The sequence below is a fragment of the Mixophyes fleayi genome, chromosome 1 (assembly GCF_038048845.1).
Source record: "Mixophyes fleayi isolate aMixFle1 chromosome 1, aMixFle1.hap1, whole genome shotgun sequence".
In the NCBI taxonomy this organism is placed as follows: domain Eukaryota; kingdom Metazoa; phylum Chordata; class Amphibia; order Anura; family Limnodynastidae; genus Mixophyes; species Mixophyes fleayi.
The window spans coordinates 265,169,203-265,186,934 of record NC_134402.1 but is presented as its reverse complement, the minus strand read 5'-3'; the positions used below and the strand labels follow the sequence as shown (position 1 = coordinate 265,186,934).

General features: G+C 36.8%; 1 protein-coding gene across 4 annotated transcripts in view; it reads left to right on the top strand.

Annotated features, from left to right (window-relative positions):
* Positions 1–17,732, top strand: part of FOCAD (focadhesin) — a 195,953-nt gene that overhangs the window by 58,985 nt on the left and 119,236 nt on the right. For all 4 annotated transcript variants that reach the window (XM_075210512.1, XM_075210521.1, XM_075210495.1 and 1 more), the window contains exons 3-7: positions 1,599–1,673; positions 3,076–3,230; positions 3,647–3,751; positions 7,280–7,381; positions 15,027–15,231. In XM_075210512.1, the coding sequence (XP_075066613.1) occupies positions 1,599–1,673; positions 3,076–3,230; positions 3,647–3,751; positions 7,280–7,381; positions 15,027–15,231 (642 nt within the window). The remainder of the gene's footprint in view (positions 1–1,598; positions 1,674–3,075; positions 3,231–3,646; positions 3,752–7,279; positions 7,382–15,026; positions 15,232–17,732) is intronic.

The window sequence follows — 17,732 nt, the reverse complement described above, 5'->3', positions numbered from 1 at the left end:
GCTGGGCGCCTGCGAGGCTCTCCACTGCAGAGTTAGTTTGCAGCGGAAGGTACCCGCCACTTATGTGCTGACTTTGTGGTCAATTGAGATCTTGGGCGCACACAGGGGTTGTTTTTTTTTTTTTTTTTTTTAAATGTCACTGGATAACTTTTGGCTTGCTGGGGGGCAGATTTAAATGAAGTAAAGTGTTTGACAGTAATCTGGTCAGCAAAGGAAACACAGGTATACTACAGTTGTGTGTGACAGTATACTAGAGCCGCTTCAATTAAGTATTAGAGAATACACTGAAGTGGTAGAATTGGTAGACTGCTGTGCTTTGATAGTATAGGTGACAGTCCTTTATCATAGAGTATAAAGTGAGTTATTTAGCTTGAATTGAGCTAGAGCTGCCGCTCTCAATGCACTCACCCACTGCCCTCACAGCGTTTTGCACCGCCGGAAATGTCCTTGTTCTTCTGGGATCAGTTCCTATTATCCGTATCCCCCTACCTCCGGGCTCAGAACCACCCCGGCAGGACAGCAGGGCACCTCGATAAGATTGCAGACCTCTTTATGTGAAGGGCTCTGGCGCCGTCAGGAGATGGACACAGACACAGGCCCTGAGAGGTAATTAAGATGGCGCTCCCGCCAATAGATTCAGAAATTAATATCATATGAAAAATATTTTACAAAAATAAATTAGATCAATTACTATGTCAAGCTAGAACAATCAATGAATTATCGATCACAATGTGAATATGTATTAGCTGACACACGAATAGTGCCTATACTCTACCTTTTCCCTAAAATTTGAAAGAGTTGGACGGAAAGTAGTCTTTGTGTCTGGGATAGGTTCTTTAAATTTACGGTTGTCCCAATGTTCTCATTTAAAAGAGACAGCTACAGTAATTTCTACTTAATTGGGCTAAATATTTTAGTCACTGTAGATATCCATTCCCTTTATACTGTAATTCCACAATAAGAGTATTTTTCTTGAGCCTTACAAATTTATCATCTTTTGTATCAACAATTTGTTTTAGATTTAGATTATATTTTTTAGTTGATGGAACCTTTCATCTCCAGACCTGTGGGGACCCATATTGCACCTTCCTTTACAAACCTATTTATGGGTTGGTGTGACTTAAGGTTTGTCTTAGATCTATCTCCTCCACAGCTCATTCTGTAATATAGCACTTTCTGAGTAATACTTGAAGTATCTGAATATTAAGGTAAAATACATTGAACTGCTTACTGTATGAATACTGCTCTTCATCTAGTTTTGCTATACTGCTTTGTCTTTTTTATTTTGTATAATATGTTCTGTCTTGAAAAGAATATGTGTAAACCTCTGAGACATTAGTTATAGTCCATTATGAAATATTTTGGCTAAATTACCTAAAAAGTTAGTTTAAATGTTAATGTAAGTTAAAAGATTTTATGGAGACATAATCTGGTATTGAATTTGTACACAATGCATTCTTTTAATCTGCTAAAAATAGCTGCGTATATTGTACAAATCTGTAAAACATGTTGGTACTCTCTGGAAAAGGATAAAAATGATAAAATTGTTTTTTTTTGTTCTCAGTTCTGTGTCATAATGTTGGCTCTATCTCTTGCAGGCAGTCGCTCACCTAATAGCTTCTGTGCTGAAAGAAAATGCTTCTTCGGAGATCATCAAACAGTCTTCAGCTCAGGTACTAATATACTGCACATTTCAGGTCTCATTTCAAGAAGTGTACAGGAAGTTCAATTACCATCATTTCCAAAGGGAACTGTTGACAATGTAACGATGTACATTGAACTGGTAGGGTTTTGTGGTTTTTTTTTGTTTTGTTTCTTTTATACCCTCACTGTTTTTGCTTTATATTTTATGTTTATTATTTTCACCAGTAAATGTGTTTTTATTTTTTTGTACCTTTCTCCATCTAATAAAAATATTAATACTTTTCATTAACCATTAACGAATACCAACGTGATGAAAAAAAAATATTCACATGGAAATAATATTTTTATAGATGTTAGTATCATCTATAAAAAGTCAAATGTCCTTAAGCTGAAAGGGAAGATTCTAATAAACAAGCATGCATGCTGTAAAGTAAGCTAGTTATGGGCTTTTATGCTCCTTCTCTTTCAGGATGGTACAGATGTGGTAGTGGGAGGGGTTGATATATCTGATCTGAATCTACAGAATATTGCATGTTGGTACTGGTCTCCTATTTCCTGGTGAGAAAAACTGTTAGCAGATGATTGGGATTGGAGAAAAATAAGTCTGTACCCGTTACTGTTTTGTAAAATTATTGATGTACTACATAAGCAGGGAACTAGGAATTTTCTTTGTCCATTTGTAATGTTGGGTGTTATAAGGACAGGGGCATAGACACATATTGCATGGCATAAACAAGGGGCTTCTGTTCTTTCAGTGCAATAAGTTGCAAGAAAACCCACAAAAAAAATTTAGAACTTAACAGTGCAAATCAGAAGCAGCATAAGTAAAGTGCTTCTCTGCAGTGATGGAATAACTAGAAAGAAATTCCCAGCGTCATTCTGTCTGAGGATGAAATATGAGCTTGGCTTCCAGATACAAAAGGAAGCATTTACTGTAAAAGACATTCTGCCCATGAACTGAAAATGTTTGGTACACTCAGAGGGAGATTTATATAATGGGCACAGGTTTAAAGCTGTTGCAGCCAAGACCAAGCATTATTTTGGTTCAAAGCCTACCTGTCATTTTGTAGAGTGCAGCAAATAAATGAAAGCTAGAATCTGATTGGTTGCTATAGGCAACATCTCCACTTTTCCAAACCCGCAGTTTAGTAAATCTAGCCCTTAGACAGAAAATATTATTTAAACAAACCTACAAATAAACTCCCTAAATCAATGGCACACAAAAAGCCAGACACGATGCATATACAGGTCCTAATTCTATTTTAAATGAACAGAAACAATAGCAAGTATACTGAGCATAAAATGGGACCGTCATATAACAAGAATATATTTATGCATTCATACTTTAATATTTACTTTAGACAATTATTAGGGGAAATTAATAAAATCTATAATTGGAATAATTTTAATGTGTATTGTATCTGCTTCTAGACTCCTGCCTTGAATATCCTTTGGGAGAAATGCTGCTGTGACAATGTGGTAGTGAGGACAGCCTGTTGCGAGGCCCTGGTGACGTTGGTGGAACAGAAGCATGCAGATCTCACTTATGTCCTGAATGGGATTCTTAATCTCATCCCTTCTGCTCGGCAAGTGTGCTTGTTTTGTTTGTTTTAATAAAAGATCGGCAATCCCAATTCTTTTTTTCCCCTTTTGCTGCTTATCCAGATGGATCGTGATCAAAATCATAGTAAAAACCTAAAGAACGGTTTAAACTGTTAAGATTGTCATGTGAGTTAGGTACTTTTCGAAATAATGTATTTAAAATGTTAGCATAAATGTTTTCCAGAGAGAATAACATGATACTAAATGTTGCGCAACACAGGTAAGTTTGTGTTGCGCTGTTGTACCGGGCCACCTGGTGGGGTACAACAGTACCCCCTGTACCCCCCTGATGGCGGCCCTGGCCATGGAACTGAGAGATAATATCACATGTTAATTACACTTAAACTTGTGACTTTCAGAAAAATTCATTTTCTGTTTATGCTTGTTTTTTTCCCCATAGAAATTTGCAGGGATTGGTAAAGTGTGTTTGGAGGTTGCTTCACATTGAAGCTAAGAATGCAGGGAAGGGTGAAGAGCAGACTTACAAGAGCACTTACAAAATCTGGTAAGACTGTACATGTAATGTCAATCACAGATAGTCAACTGCATTTGTGATGTATAGATTGGTGCATCTCATCATGCTATAGGAACATTGTTCATTTCATTATCCAGGACTTTTCTTCTTTTATAAAAGGTTGAAAAATGGATGAAGAATACAGCCATAAGTATTGTTGGTTCCTATAGCAAACTCTTTCTTTCCTGTTTACAACTGAACGTTTGTAAAGGTTTACTGTGATCGTAACTCTACATGCAGTATTATTCCAAGTGCTGTGGACTAACACATGCATTAACATGTGAATGTGGAGAAATTGCTTTAGTGATCCCTGCATTTTTTTTCCAAGAGTTTTGTCTACAGTGATCAGTATTTGCCCCAAATCATTATTTATCTATGAGTATACAGGTAACGTGGTATATGGTATAGGCTATATTATACATTACATATGATGAGTGCGTAACAGGCAGACTATCACTGCACTGCCAATTGCAGTAAAAAGACACAACGCTGAGAGTATTCACAAGAAGAAACAGTCAATGCCCCTTTTACTCTACTGTCCTTTCTTGTCAGATGTTCAATGAGGACATGTATTCAGCTGGAGAGTGAAATTACCTAACACTGTGATTTCTCTTGAAGGTCATTATGTCTTTATCACAGCCTGACACCACAATCCATTCAGTTCAGCTTTATTTTCTAAATAATAAAGGTAAAATGAGTCCCATACCAACTCTGTGTCCTGCAGCCTTTTGACAATGTACAAACATATGTCCCAAATTGCAGCACACAACTAGAAGGCTTGCTATTATTTTCTCCCAAGTCACTAATCAAGTGTAACATTCTTGCTGCTTAATCGGAGACTTTCTTCCTTTCCCTGCACGGATCACTTCTATTTCTCTACATGAAATGCTTTATCTGTTGGACAAAGAGGCCGGCTCACCTACTAAATTTTAGTTAGATGCTCGCTCTTTGCATCTACAGCCGAGTGTTTGCTGGCTAACTTGGCCTGTTTAGAACAGCCTATTATTGAGAGTATCTTTTTTAGCTGTTCTTCAATTGTTCGCTTTTTTTTTTCTTTAGATCAATTTGAGTCAGTTTAACCATTTCATGGCTCCTGGTGAGTCAGTGTTCCTGTCTCCTCCAGACACAAGCCTTGGTAATTTATTTTTGCTTCATGTCCCTTTGCCACCATTTCTAAAGCATTGCTTATTTTAGTTACAATGGCTGAAGGGCACAATTGTAAGCAAAAAAAGTGGTTCTGCAGATGTTCAGTGTCTGTCTGCAGTTGACTACATATGTTGTAAGAAACTATGTTGGCTCTGCTTACTTGTTTCCATTATACAGCATTCATCAGTTTGTTAAACTGATATCAAGACCGAGTACACATTACACACATGTAGAATAGCCTTAGATTGGAGCACACATTGATTAATAAAATTATCAATTAAGTATAAGCACAATTAAGATTGGTTGGTAATGTGGCCTTTTATTAACCATCATTTAAAACTATTTAAATTTCTTCACACCAACCACTGTAGGTTTATAATAGGTTGGTGGATACAGTGATGTTTAAGGGTTGTTAATATAAATTTGGCATTGCAGTGTAGTAGATATTCCTTGCCAAAATTAAATGGTTATAAAATTGTACCTTTGGACATTAAGAATTATTTCTTCAAATAATGAGTGCATCCTAGAGAATTTGACATGCCAACATTAAAGGTCAACATGCACATGTAACCAAGTGGGGGTGGTGGGGCAATGCCCCATGTATGTCTACTTAAGACGCTGCATTACAGTATGGCTCAGTGTGTTAAATAATCCAGCAGCACCATCTCCCCAATGCTAGACCCACTTATCTATGCCAGCTCTTCTGTCCAAAGTAATAGAGAGTTCTTATCTGCACAGGGCTTTATAATTACAATGATACCAGCAGATTTACCCTATTTATCTTTGCTGAAAAAATATATATGTTTTTGAACAATGTTTCTTTGTTTTTTTTTTTATCATTAATCTTTTTGTTTATAGATCATGAATGTCTAAAACAACACAATTATATATAATAAAATATGCTTTATATCACAGTCTTATTCAGTAAAGGAATCCAGACAAATAGAAATAATAAGCATTTGATAATAAGTGAAACATTGAATATCTTTGTGTGAGGATGAGATGAAATAAAATTTAGAAATATTAAATCAATAAGGAAACCGAACCTTTGAGTTCAATGAGACTTAAAGGTAGAATACTGTATAATGAATACCAATAAGGACAACTTTAATAAAATACTTAGTCACATACATGGGCTGATTATTGAGGACGAATAGGGGTATGGTTCTTTCCCGCCTATTTTTATTACACCTTTTTTAATGGCTTATTATTACATCATTTTAATATTTGACTTGGGAGAAAGCTAGTATGAAGACATATTTTAAAGATAAGTAAAGATATTATTTTGGTTTTATTTGTACTCAGATCTGTTAGAAGCCCAAAGAGCACCGACCCGGGAGACAGGCCGCAATGCCCATTCAGATTGATATGCTAATATGCTTACAAGCCCAACTTACCTTTTTTATTTTTTTTTTATCTTATTTTTTTAAATACTGGCTGTTTTTTCATGTTGCAAACAAATATCAACTTTAAATTTCACTGTACAAATAAGCTATCAAGTATTTGTGTGCTACATGAAAAAATAGTCAGTATTTAACTTATGTGCAAAATAATAATATCATCTGCACCCCTTGCATTGCAACTTGGTTTTGTCCAGAAAACTTAAGTAAGAAAACTTACTCAATTTCTTGCCTAAGTTCCTTTATGAATCAGGCCCTTTGAGTAGTACTTGGTATATAGGATCACATTTTAGGGGGTTTCAAGGTAATCACCATCACATGGGAGTACAAAAAAAGTTAAGAAACCCAGATCTATGAAATTTATTTACTAACAAAGTGCAAATATGTAGCAACCCACAGGGTAAGTTGTCATAGCATTAAATTACTTTGTGACACAACACCTGGAGGGTATATTTGCTAAACTGCGGGTTTGAAAAAGTGGAGATGTTGCCTATAGCAACTAATCAGATTCTAGTTATTTATTTAGTACATTCTATAAAATGACAGCTAGAATCTGATTGGTTGCTATAGACAACATCCACTTTTTCAAACACGCAGTTTAGTAAATCAATCCCCTGATCTCCTACTGTCCAACCGGCAGATAATGCAAAATGAAACCTGATTGCTGTTTTTTTGCGGTTTGTTTTTTTTGCACACTGTACATAGGTTTTACTATATTTTGGACTCCATTACATCACATTAAGACTATCTGTTCACCCTGTGAAACATTTTAGCATTAAAATGGATGTCTAAGCTTGTAAATCATTGACATTTCCATCCATACACTGTATGTGATATCTACTATATCTACATAGAAACATATTGTACAAAAGGAGATGAAGGTGTTGAAAATATAACCAGATACCTAAATTGTATTTCTGTATGGTGCCATGGTGGTTTTTGTTTCTGTTGAAAATGTCTTGTTTCTTTTCAGGAACCCTCCTCATCCATTCATCAGCATGCTAGAAAACAGACCCAACTGCTGGCCTGCCCTCCTGCAGCAGATTTCTGCTATCCTTCCATATTGTCCAGATCGGTAATGACATCTAAAGCACTTAGCCAAAATCTGAAACAGTAGGTTAGAACAGTGTCATTAGAAGGCTGTAATAAATATTTCAATAGAGGCGAGGAAACTTTGTGTAATTAAAAAAAAAAAAAAAAACTGAGATTTTTATTTTACTTATAGATCTGGTTTTGCATTTTGAAATGTTACCTGTTACTTTTTGGGGACTCCAGAGCGATGATGCACAGGTTGTAAAATATTGTACGAGATTGGACAAAAGCAGAGGGACTGTGGCATAATGCTACAGCTTGCATGTTTTCTGACACTAGGACATGGTCTTTGTCTTGGAAGATATCTATCTGGCCATTGACTGCTTTTCAGTAGCCACATACAGAAGTGGTTTGACTGTTGGGCAGGATGTGTGATAAAGAAGGACTGACTTTGACCCTGAACAGCCGTGACCGGGCAAGAGGGCTCCTGATGTGTCCCTTCATAACAGTTACTCAGCCTCACCAGTGCTCCTGAGGCAGAGAAACGGAAGGAAGGCAGCATCGGGGAGTGAGTACAGTGGTGGTTGTGTGGACTTTGTATATAGTGTGTTTTGTGCTCTCTACCAAAAATAGGAAGCATAGTAAAACCCAGATTTGTTTTGTTGCATTAGGTACTATCTAAGCCTCTAGTTATCTTAAACGTTACCGCTTCTCTTTAAAGCCAAATTTATGTGCCTGCTTCTTCTAAATAGTCACAGCACCAATATAATGTAGTTACTGCACTAATATATTGAAATACAGATTGCACCTTTTTTTTTTTTTCTAACCTCACAGCAATGTTTAGGACTACAATGCATGTTTCCAAGCTTGTAGGTCAGACCCTAAGGCCCACAGCAATTTTGCTTGCATTTGTGCTAGAAGAAAAATATTTATATAGATTGCAAACACCTTTAATAAGTGTTTTACTTGTGTTTTAGTTATCACTTTAGGTTTCCTGATGGATTTACATGTGATGCATGCAAAATATGGAATAAATGTTGTTCCAAAAAATAATGCAAAAGAATGGCAATGAGTATGGTAACACTAAAAACATTCATTTCTAGTGTCGGGCTCCTTTTACGTGCATGTAAAACACATTTTAAAAAAGCACCAGTGGGCCAACCTGCAAACATTTAACTATGGGAATTGGTTGGGTGGTGTATATTTTTGTTTTTGTTTAACAAAACACTTTAACTCTATCTGCTGCTTTATATTGGCTCATTATCAAATTTATATGGGTGACTTTCTGGTTTATTATTAGACAATAGCATATGTAATACAGGTATGACCTGGTTGATGGTCATTCTGGGTTCCTCAGTCTCTACTTCTGAGGTGGAAATATTCTATAGTGAATGTAGAATCTTTATAAGTTGCAAACTGGGGTCAGTTGTCATATTGTAACCATTATATTGGTGAAGGAGTAGTGTGGTGCCAAATTACAAAGACAAACAAAAATCATGATTTCAAATTCAAATTGTTTGTTATGTTCCGTTGACGTTGCATTTTTTGTGTGCAAGTGTTTAGATTATGATTTTTTTAGTTGTTAAACATAAAAAGTCTAATTTGTGCTGAGCACCACTGAAGACATGTAAAAGAATCACCCAATGGCGATATGCTAAGAAGCCACACTAATTTGTGTTGTCACTAATCATTGCACAAATAACACTAGCGAAAGATGTTTCTATAGTGTAATCCATCATCTTTATAAAACATTGTTACAAATCTCTATGGATGAGATCCTGGCGGGGTTGACAGCCATTTAACCTTTCCAGATTGATTCTCTGAGTGCCTCTTTTATTAGGCAGCACTTGGGAGTCCAGCAAAACTGTTCACACTCCCAAGTACCAATGTGCTGCCTATGTTAGCACTGTGTAGATAGCCAGTACATTCATTGTCATTTCCTTATAAATGGAATTTGCAGTTTTGTGTATTTGCAAAATGTTATGAAGAAAACACATAACATACGGATCAATGATTCCTTTCTGCAGACCATTTGGAACATATGAGTGTAGCTGACAGAATGCTCATCATGCTTTTGTCAAAGAACCCTAACGTTAAGCTTCGTAACTCCTGTGTAATATTAAATGTTTATGGCTTTAATGCAAAAATATAAAATTTATCATTTAAAATTTGACTCAAAATTACTTTGTCAAAATGATAAGCTTCATTTACTAGGGACAGTGCATGTGTATTCTTGTACAATTAATTAATTGAATTCTGTTTTCATGTAGTTCTAATTTGTTTGTGCTCATGATTGCCATGTCTGCAACTGCACAGAGAAGTAGCTTGTACAGTGGCTGTTCCAAGTAATGTAGCTGGAGAGGACTATTTTTAAATGGACATAATGGTTAGTGATATGGCACTGTCCAAGGTGTCTCCTTTCTCAGTGGTTATGGTGTTTCACATAGCACAATTGTGGTTATTATACAGGGAAATCATTGAGGTTAATGGGCAGAGCAAAAGTTAAATATTTAATAAGTACCTTATAATATAATTAGTGAGGATGAAAAAAGAATCAATTCACTCAAGATCATAACTTTATCCTGATGTTTTGGGCAAGCGTCACATTGCAACAAGTAGTACGTTTATTTGGTGATAATTGGCACAAGTAACCCTGGTGCTGCCTGTGACCCAGTGGTCAAGTGGGCTTCAAGTGTGTACATGAGAGGGAGTAAGGCAGCATAACTTAAGTGCTGTGAATGTGAGATGGCTTAATGCAGCTTGTGAGAAAAGAGTTTTGAAAATGATATGAGACAAACTGTGACCATTGAATCGTTTACACATATTGTAGAAGGGATGCTGTGGTGTTTGGGTTGATATAGGTTTGTGTCTATCTGATATAATTGTCTGAGGATTTTGTGCTGTGTGTGTAGATAGTTTTAGTGAAGAGCTGTGGGCTTTTGTGTTATGTGTAATGTTAAAACTAGTCAGTGTGGGACATACTGTAATGTGTAGGGAATATCGGTGTTTCTAAGATTGCCAGTGTAGAGAGCCACTGACATTGTATACTGTGTGGAGTGTACTGTTTTATGCTTGTTTATTACTATAGATATTGGGCGAGGTAAAATTATTTGTTAGCGGTCAGTGGTTGTGCTACATTTTTTGGATAGTAAAATTGCTTCCCTTAACATCTATAAACGGTATTGGCTTAATCTCAGTAAATCAAAAATTCACTTTTTCATACAAAGTTTAAAAAAGTCCCTTCTTCAGATCTACAGAAGTAAGGCTGGACACACACTCAAGTGTTTTCAGGCTATAATCGGGCCAATCACCCGATAAATGACCATTCAGCCCAATATCGCATTAGTGTGTACACTTAGATAATGGCCGATAGTCGTTCTGAAGCACCGACCATTGTTTGTTTTGATTGTTCAGCAGAAATATAAATCTCGTTCAGCTATGGAACGTCATCCTAGCAATCCTGCAGTGTGTATGTACTCACCATCAGGATCTCCATAGAATATTGTTTGGCCTGCTGAGCTACCTGCTTGCCACACTGTTCCAATTTGTCCACCAGTTGCAAAGGTTGCACCTTGGGATAAATAATCCCTTTATGATAATCCATGCCTGCAATTCGCTGCAGTGAGTGTAGCGTGTTGCATTGTAGGGTGCACCAAATTCTGCAGCGTCAGACAGCCAGCATACAGATCACACAAACACAAATTAAACATTACAACAAATCATACAAGTACATGATATGTACATCATATGATTTATGCTGTGTATAGAAATAGTATAGTTTAAACTTTCAATATTATATGCCTTTTATTGCAGATAAAGCCACAGTATTTCAGCTATTTAAAAAGCTTTTCTGGTTAATCCTCAGACGAATTCTGGGTTAAACATCTTTTGGAATTCAGCACTTTTTTTAATTTTATTTTATTTTAAAGTCAATACTAAGCTACTAATACCTAAAATTGTAGGAATTTCCTTTCTGTTTATTTTTTGGAATGGGAGGGCCAAGAAATGTACTGTTCTTGACTTGTGCTTGGGGAATAACCTGCCTCCTCACTGTATAAGTACGGTAATTAGTGAGATGACCTGCTGAAAGAGCATTTCCTCTGTAAAAATAAATACATAAAAAATAAAAAAAATCCCATGAATTGTGCATAAATTAAAGTGGGCAGCGCACAAAGGGGCTACAGAATGTATAATATTAATCCATATGGATGGGGTGTGTCTGTATGTATGTGTTTATATATTATATGTAACACACACACAATAATAAAATAAGCAGTCCCAGAGCTTAGTTATTATTCATACTACAGCAATGTGCAGATGAAAGAATGGCTTATTACCACTAAAAAAATCCACTAAAGATACTAATGGATATTTGAATTAATGAGATACACCCGTTGATATCTCTACTGCAACCTCATAGACCAATAGAAACTGTGGTATTTATACAATAGAAGGACAAAGTTGGAACTCCTAGATCTCTAAGCATCTTTATTAGGAGAAGCGCCTCTCCAATGGTGTACAGTCATGGCCAAAATTTTTGAGAATGACACAAATATTATTTTTCACAAAGTCTGCTGCCTCAGTTTTTATGATGGCAATTTGCAGAATGTCATGAAGAGTGATCAGATGAATTGCAATTAATATCAAAGTCCCTCTTTGCCATGACAATGAACTTTATCCCAAAAACAACATTTCCACTGCATTTCAGCCCTGCTGGTGAGAGTGTTGAGAACAAGGCTGGAGATCACTCTGTCATGCTGATTAAGTTAGAATAACAGACTGGAAGCTTTAAAAGGAGGGTGGTGCATGAATTCATTGTTCTTCCTCTGTTAACCACATTTATCTGCAAGGAAACATGTGCAGTCATCATTGCTTTACACAAAAAGGGCTCAACAGGCAAGGATATTGCTGCTAGTAAGATTGCACCTAAATCATCCATTTATCGGATCATCGACAACTTCAAGGAGATAGGTTCAATAGTCGTGAAGAAGGCTTCAGGGCACCCAAGAATGCAGCAAGCGCCAGGACCGTCTCCTAAAGTTGATTCAGCTTTGGGATTGGGACACCACCAGAACAGAGCTTGCTCAGGAATGGCAACGGGCAGGTGTTAGTGCATCTGCACTCGCAGTGAGGTGAAGACTTTTGGAGGATGGCCTGATGTCAAGAAGGGCAGCAAAGAAGCCACTTCTCTTCTGGAAAAACATCAGGGACAGACTGATATTCTGCAAAAGGTACAGGAATTGGACTGCTGAGGACTGGGGTAAAGTAATTTTCTCTGATGTATTCCCTTTTAGATTGTTTGGGGCATCTGGAAAAATGCTTGTCCGGAGAAGGAAAGGTGAGCGCTACCATCAGTCCTGTGTCATGCCAACAGTAAATCATCCTGAGACCATTCATGTGTGGGGTTGCTTCTCAAACAAGGGAGTGGGCTCACTCACAATTTTGCCTAAGAACAAAGCCATGAATAAAGCTAAATAACAAAAAGACTATCAGTGCTTCAACCGTGTATGGACACCTTATTTAATCATGGATTAAACCAATATATTTTCCTCCTGTCGCAACTCCTATGTGAGATTTCCAATCTCCAAATATATAAATTAAAACAAACAAATTGAACAGGGCGCGCCCAGCCATGAATAAAGAGTGGTACAAAAAAATCCTCCAAAAGCAATTTCTCCCAAATATCCAAGAACAGTTTGGTGACGAACAATGCTTTTTCCAGCATGTGTGAGCACCTTGCCATAAGGCAAAAGTGATAACTAAGTGGCTCGGGGATGAAAACATCAAAATTTTGGGTCCATGGCCAGGAAACTCCCCAGACCTAAATCCCATTGAGAACTTGTGGGCAATCCTCAAGAGGCGGGTGGACAAAAAACCCAAGCATTGATTAGGCAAGAATGGGTGGCCTGTTGCAGTCAGGATGTGCCCCAGAAGTTGATTGACAGAATGTCAGGGCGAATTGCAGAGGTCTTCAAAAATAAGGGTCAACACTGCAAATATTGACTCTTTGCATAAACTTAATGTAAATGTCAATAAAAGCCTTTGACACTTATGAAATGCTTGTAATTTTACTTTAGTATACCATAGCAACATCTGACAAAAAGGTCTAAAAACACTGAAGCAGCAAACTTTGTGAAAACCGATACTTTTTTCATTCTGAAAACTTTTTACCATGACTGTTTATAGTGCATTAGGAATCTGGATTTACCTAATAAAAGGGTGGAAAAATAGGTTGCAACTTGAAATATTACTTGATTTGATCAACTGCAACACAACTTCCTCACACAAAGCACTAAGGCAAGCACAAGCTTGCATCTTTGAATTAACATGCTTATGCAGGTTATAAGAGTATCCCAGTTCACATTACGTAACACCTTTGCAGCCAAAATGTGACTTCCTGTTTAATTTAAATAATATATATAAATGCACAAACTTTTTACTGGAACACTGTTGTATTGTGCTTCTAAAGTAGTGAAATGGTTATGTTCCACAGAGCACTTAAATAGTTTATTAAAGAATGTTGGTTAATTTGCGAAATCACTATGCAATAGATTTGTTTATATTTTACAGTCTCATTAGCTTTCTATATTTTAGTTGTGCACATGTCTATTGCTGGTCTAGTTGTGTCTAGGCTATGGTATTTTTTTGGGGGATGTTCGTGAACTTGGAATTAAAATATTCACTTCAGACCACCCTGCTTCTGAGTTTGTTGCTGGCCTTCATACTTAATTTTCCTTTTCAGAAGCTTCCCATGTGCAGCTTAGAGTGACAGCAGGCCTAGTGTATACAGCCGGGGGATATCAAGGAGGGGCTCTGAAAGCTGCTGTAGTGTTATTGTCAGAAGCTGCCAAAATCAACTTCACATATAGTGTACAAATTGGCACGCACAACAAAGCAGGCTGAGTGCCGTCTTGGGATCTTCCTTCTCTGCATGACAACATGTGAAATATTACAGCTGAAAAAAGTTGAGGTCTTTAGAGCTACTAAAAGGTTATAAATCAATCAAGTTATATTTTTAAGTAACACATATTTCCTCTTGACACATTTTTGAAAGGAGTCGGTGATGGAAGGTGTGCAACTGTAATTTAATTTTTTAGCAAATCCACCACATGGGAATGTAAGGAGGATGGTCATTTATTTTAAAAACTTGCTAATTGTTGAAGGCTTGGCAAAGTTCCTATTTAGACGGTCATGGTGATACTTGGTGCTTGCTTCTTCACATGTCCCTAGCACTGCAACTGGTAGTCTGTAATTTCAGGGACCATTTTACTTTGTCAGATACAGTCATCTGAAGAATGTGTTCTACTAATATCTTCTGCATAAGATCTTCAGGTCATGTCAGCTGCTAATTAATCTAGATTACCCATGATATATTTGTGAAGGCTTTATGTGTAGCCTAAAGGTCAGGGTAGCCTTTGCATAAATTATTTGAATTTATAAATGTGCGCAAATTTCAGAAATAATTTAATCAAAACATTTTTTGTTGTTGTATGAATTGAGATTCAAATGCTGACATATTATTTGCATGTATACCTTTCTTTTCTTACCCACTTGTATTTGGATATAACGGAGATTGGAACTGTTTTAATATAGTTAATCAGGCTGGTAGCAATCATTAATAGTAAACTCATGTGATATGATTAGGATGCAGGAATTGATTGTGTGTTTTTACTTTTTTTTTACTGCAGGGACCAACCATCCAGTGTTATCATATTGACACCGTTCCTGAGGTACATTTTTTGTGAGCCATCACAGCTGCAAGAGTATTCTGCTTTCCGTATGGGTATTCGGAAAGTCTTACTTCATTCCAATGGTTCCAGTAAGTCCAACAGGCCTTCAGTAACAGAGGAGCAAATCCTTCGCCTGTTCTTTGACATGATAAGCTATATGCAAGTAAGTGTAGCTTCATTTACACTAACTATAGAAGCTAAGCACATAGGCCATTGGTGCATATCCAGTGTTGTGGAACCTGGAGTAAATAAGCTTATTTTCGGGAAGTGCTGCCGTCAAGTAAACTTGTTCATACACTAAAACACCTGCTTTATAAGTGCAATAAATACTGCAATAATATGCTGCCATTCTTTGCTCTCTTTGTATTTTAAAGCAGAATGTATGGGAATGTCCTTTTTTTTTTCCAACCCTTCTTGTAAAATGATCCTCTTCTTCAGGACACATATGTTTATAGTATTATCAGGGAACAGTGATGCAAAATATGCATGTAATATTGGAGAGCAGATGTGATGACTTAATCACAAATGTGTTCTTTCTTCAGCTAGTTAACACCAGGATTCATGTTGGCTGGCACTCTGTAACATAAGAAAAGTAAAGGGCTCTTCCAGCCCTGTGAGATACAAGGATGCAAGGGAAGCTAGAAGCTGCCTGGGCTGCAAACAAAATTTAAATTGACTGTGCTTTTTCTTTCCTTTATCCAATGTTGCTGTGCAAGGGTTAATGTTTGTTGAGGCAATGGGGCTATTGGGTAAAGTGTGCATAGCATCTATTCCAGATTTCCCATGAGAGCAGCTGGTCTCATATAGAGCAATCCAACTTGGAAGGCAGGAGATCTAGCCATGCAACATATTGGTCTGCCGGTTGTCATTGCCAAAAATCTCTGGCTGCTCTACTCCACTGCCAACTGCATACAAAACATGCACAGCTCTAGACAAAGCAACTATATTTGTGGTCTCTGTGTAGCATAAAACTGAAATACTCTGATGACAATAAGTAGAGCTGCACTAGGGGTATGTTTTGGTTATGTTCTGCATACTCTGTCTAAGGCTTAAAGCAGAGTGACATGTGGCAGGGTGTTTTAATGGTATACAATCCTTTAGGTCCCTGCTTGCTGAGATACAAGCATTTTTGATGTGTAACAAATTATCATTGTAACAAGTCTAAGGATTTTTCCAGTATTTTTGTGTCGTGAGTTTGATTAACCACCCCTATGTAAAATATACACCGTATATGTAATATACAGACACACACCAGTTTAAGAGCAGATATACATCACTTTGAGTAGGGTGCATGTTACAATTACAATGTATAACTCTTTAACCATTATTCTTTTTGTATTTTGTAATACCATTAAATGTGAGTGCAGTCATTTTAGTTTACATAGACATGCTCAGTTTTGAGATGTATATTATGAATAGTTTAATGCTGTAAGAAAAACCTTTTTAAAGCTGATATACAGAAATCTGGCTGAGATGAGGATAATCAGTAGTGTGGTGAGATCTTGCTTAACTCCAGTAGTTGATATTAACCTTTATTAATACAGTGCAAACGTATTATGTAGCTCATTACAGTTTAATAATTTTTATTAGCCCCAGCCCAGCATACTGTCTAAATTATGTACCACATAAACACGCATAAAAGGTTTTATTTTAACATATCTTAGAATGTGGTGGAATTTCCTTTTGTGTTTGTCCTGGATTTACAAATATTAGAAATGATGTACCATGAATGGAAAACCCTGAGAGTGCCTCTAATTATAAGTTGTGCTTTTTTCTCTTTTCTTGCTTTGTACATGTACATTAATACTTGAGTGCACCCAGCAGTGAAATAAGTACAGATTCGTTATAAGAAATACAGAGACTGTTTTTTGGGGTATATATTGAATTAAAGCTGTCTTAGAGAGGCAAGAGGGCCATGGCCATAAGCTTACAGTATATAGGACAATGGGAGTTTGATACATGAGGTTAAGTGCTATTTGTTGCATATTGGACCAACCAGATTGCAAAGGTAAAGTGGTTAGTGGGCTATATGATCCAGTTACACGGTAATGTTGATCAAAGGGTTGTTTTGTGTGAACAATGTTAAATGGAGTGCTAAAATGTAACCTAGGGTGGTTGAGGAATATTATAAACTTGTCTGAGATTTTCAGAGAATGCTTGAAGACAAAATGAATGTCTTATTGTGTGAGTGAGGAAAGTCCACAAAGTGGGTGCAGCCCAAAAAATGTCCTGTAACTAGGCATAGTAGCAGGTAATGAGTGGATGAGAGACGAAGATCTTGTGCAAAACGGAGGTGTCGCGTTAGGAGATATATTGAGACAAGTGCAGACATTTATGTTGGTGCAGTTTTTTTGACAGCCTTGTAGATTAGTAGAAATATTTTACATTGAATTCGGTAAACAACAGACAACCAATGTAGAGACCGCCAGAGTGGATCAGCAGAGGAAGAACTATTTGAAAGGAACATCAATGTAGTCTCTTTGTTCAAAATAGATTGTAGGGGTTAGAGTCTGATCCAGGGAAGATCAGTAGGGGAGGGGGGATTGCAATAATCAATGTGGAAGATAATGAGTTCATTAATTAAAAAAAATATCTTACTGCCTGCTATATAATACTCAATTCACTGACTGCTGGAGTTTGCTAACATAAACATTCTATAATCAT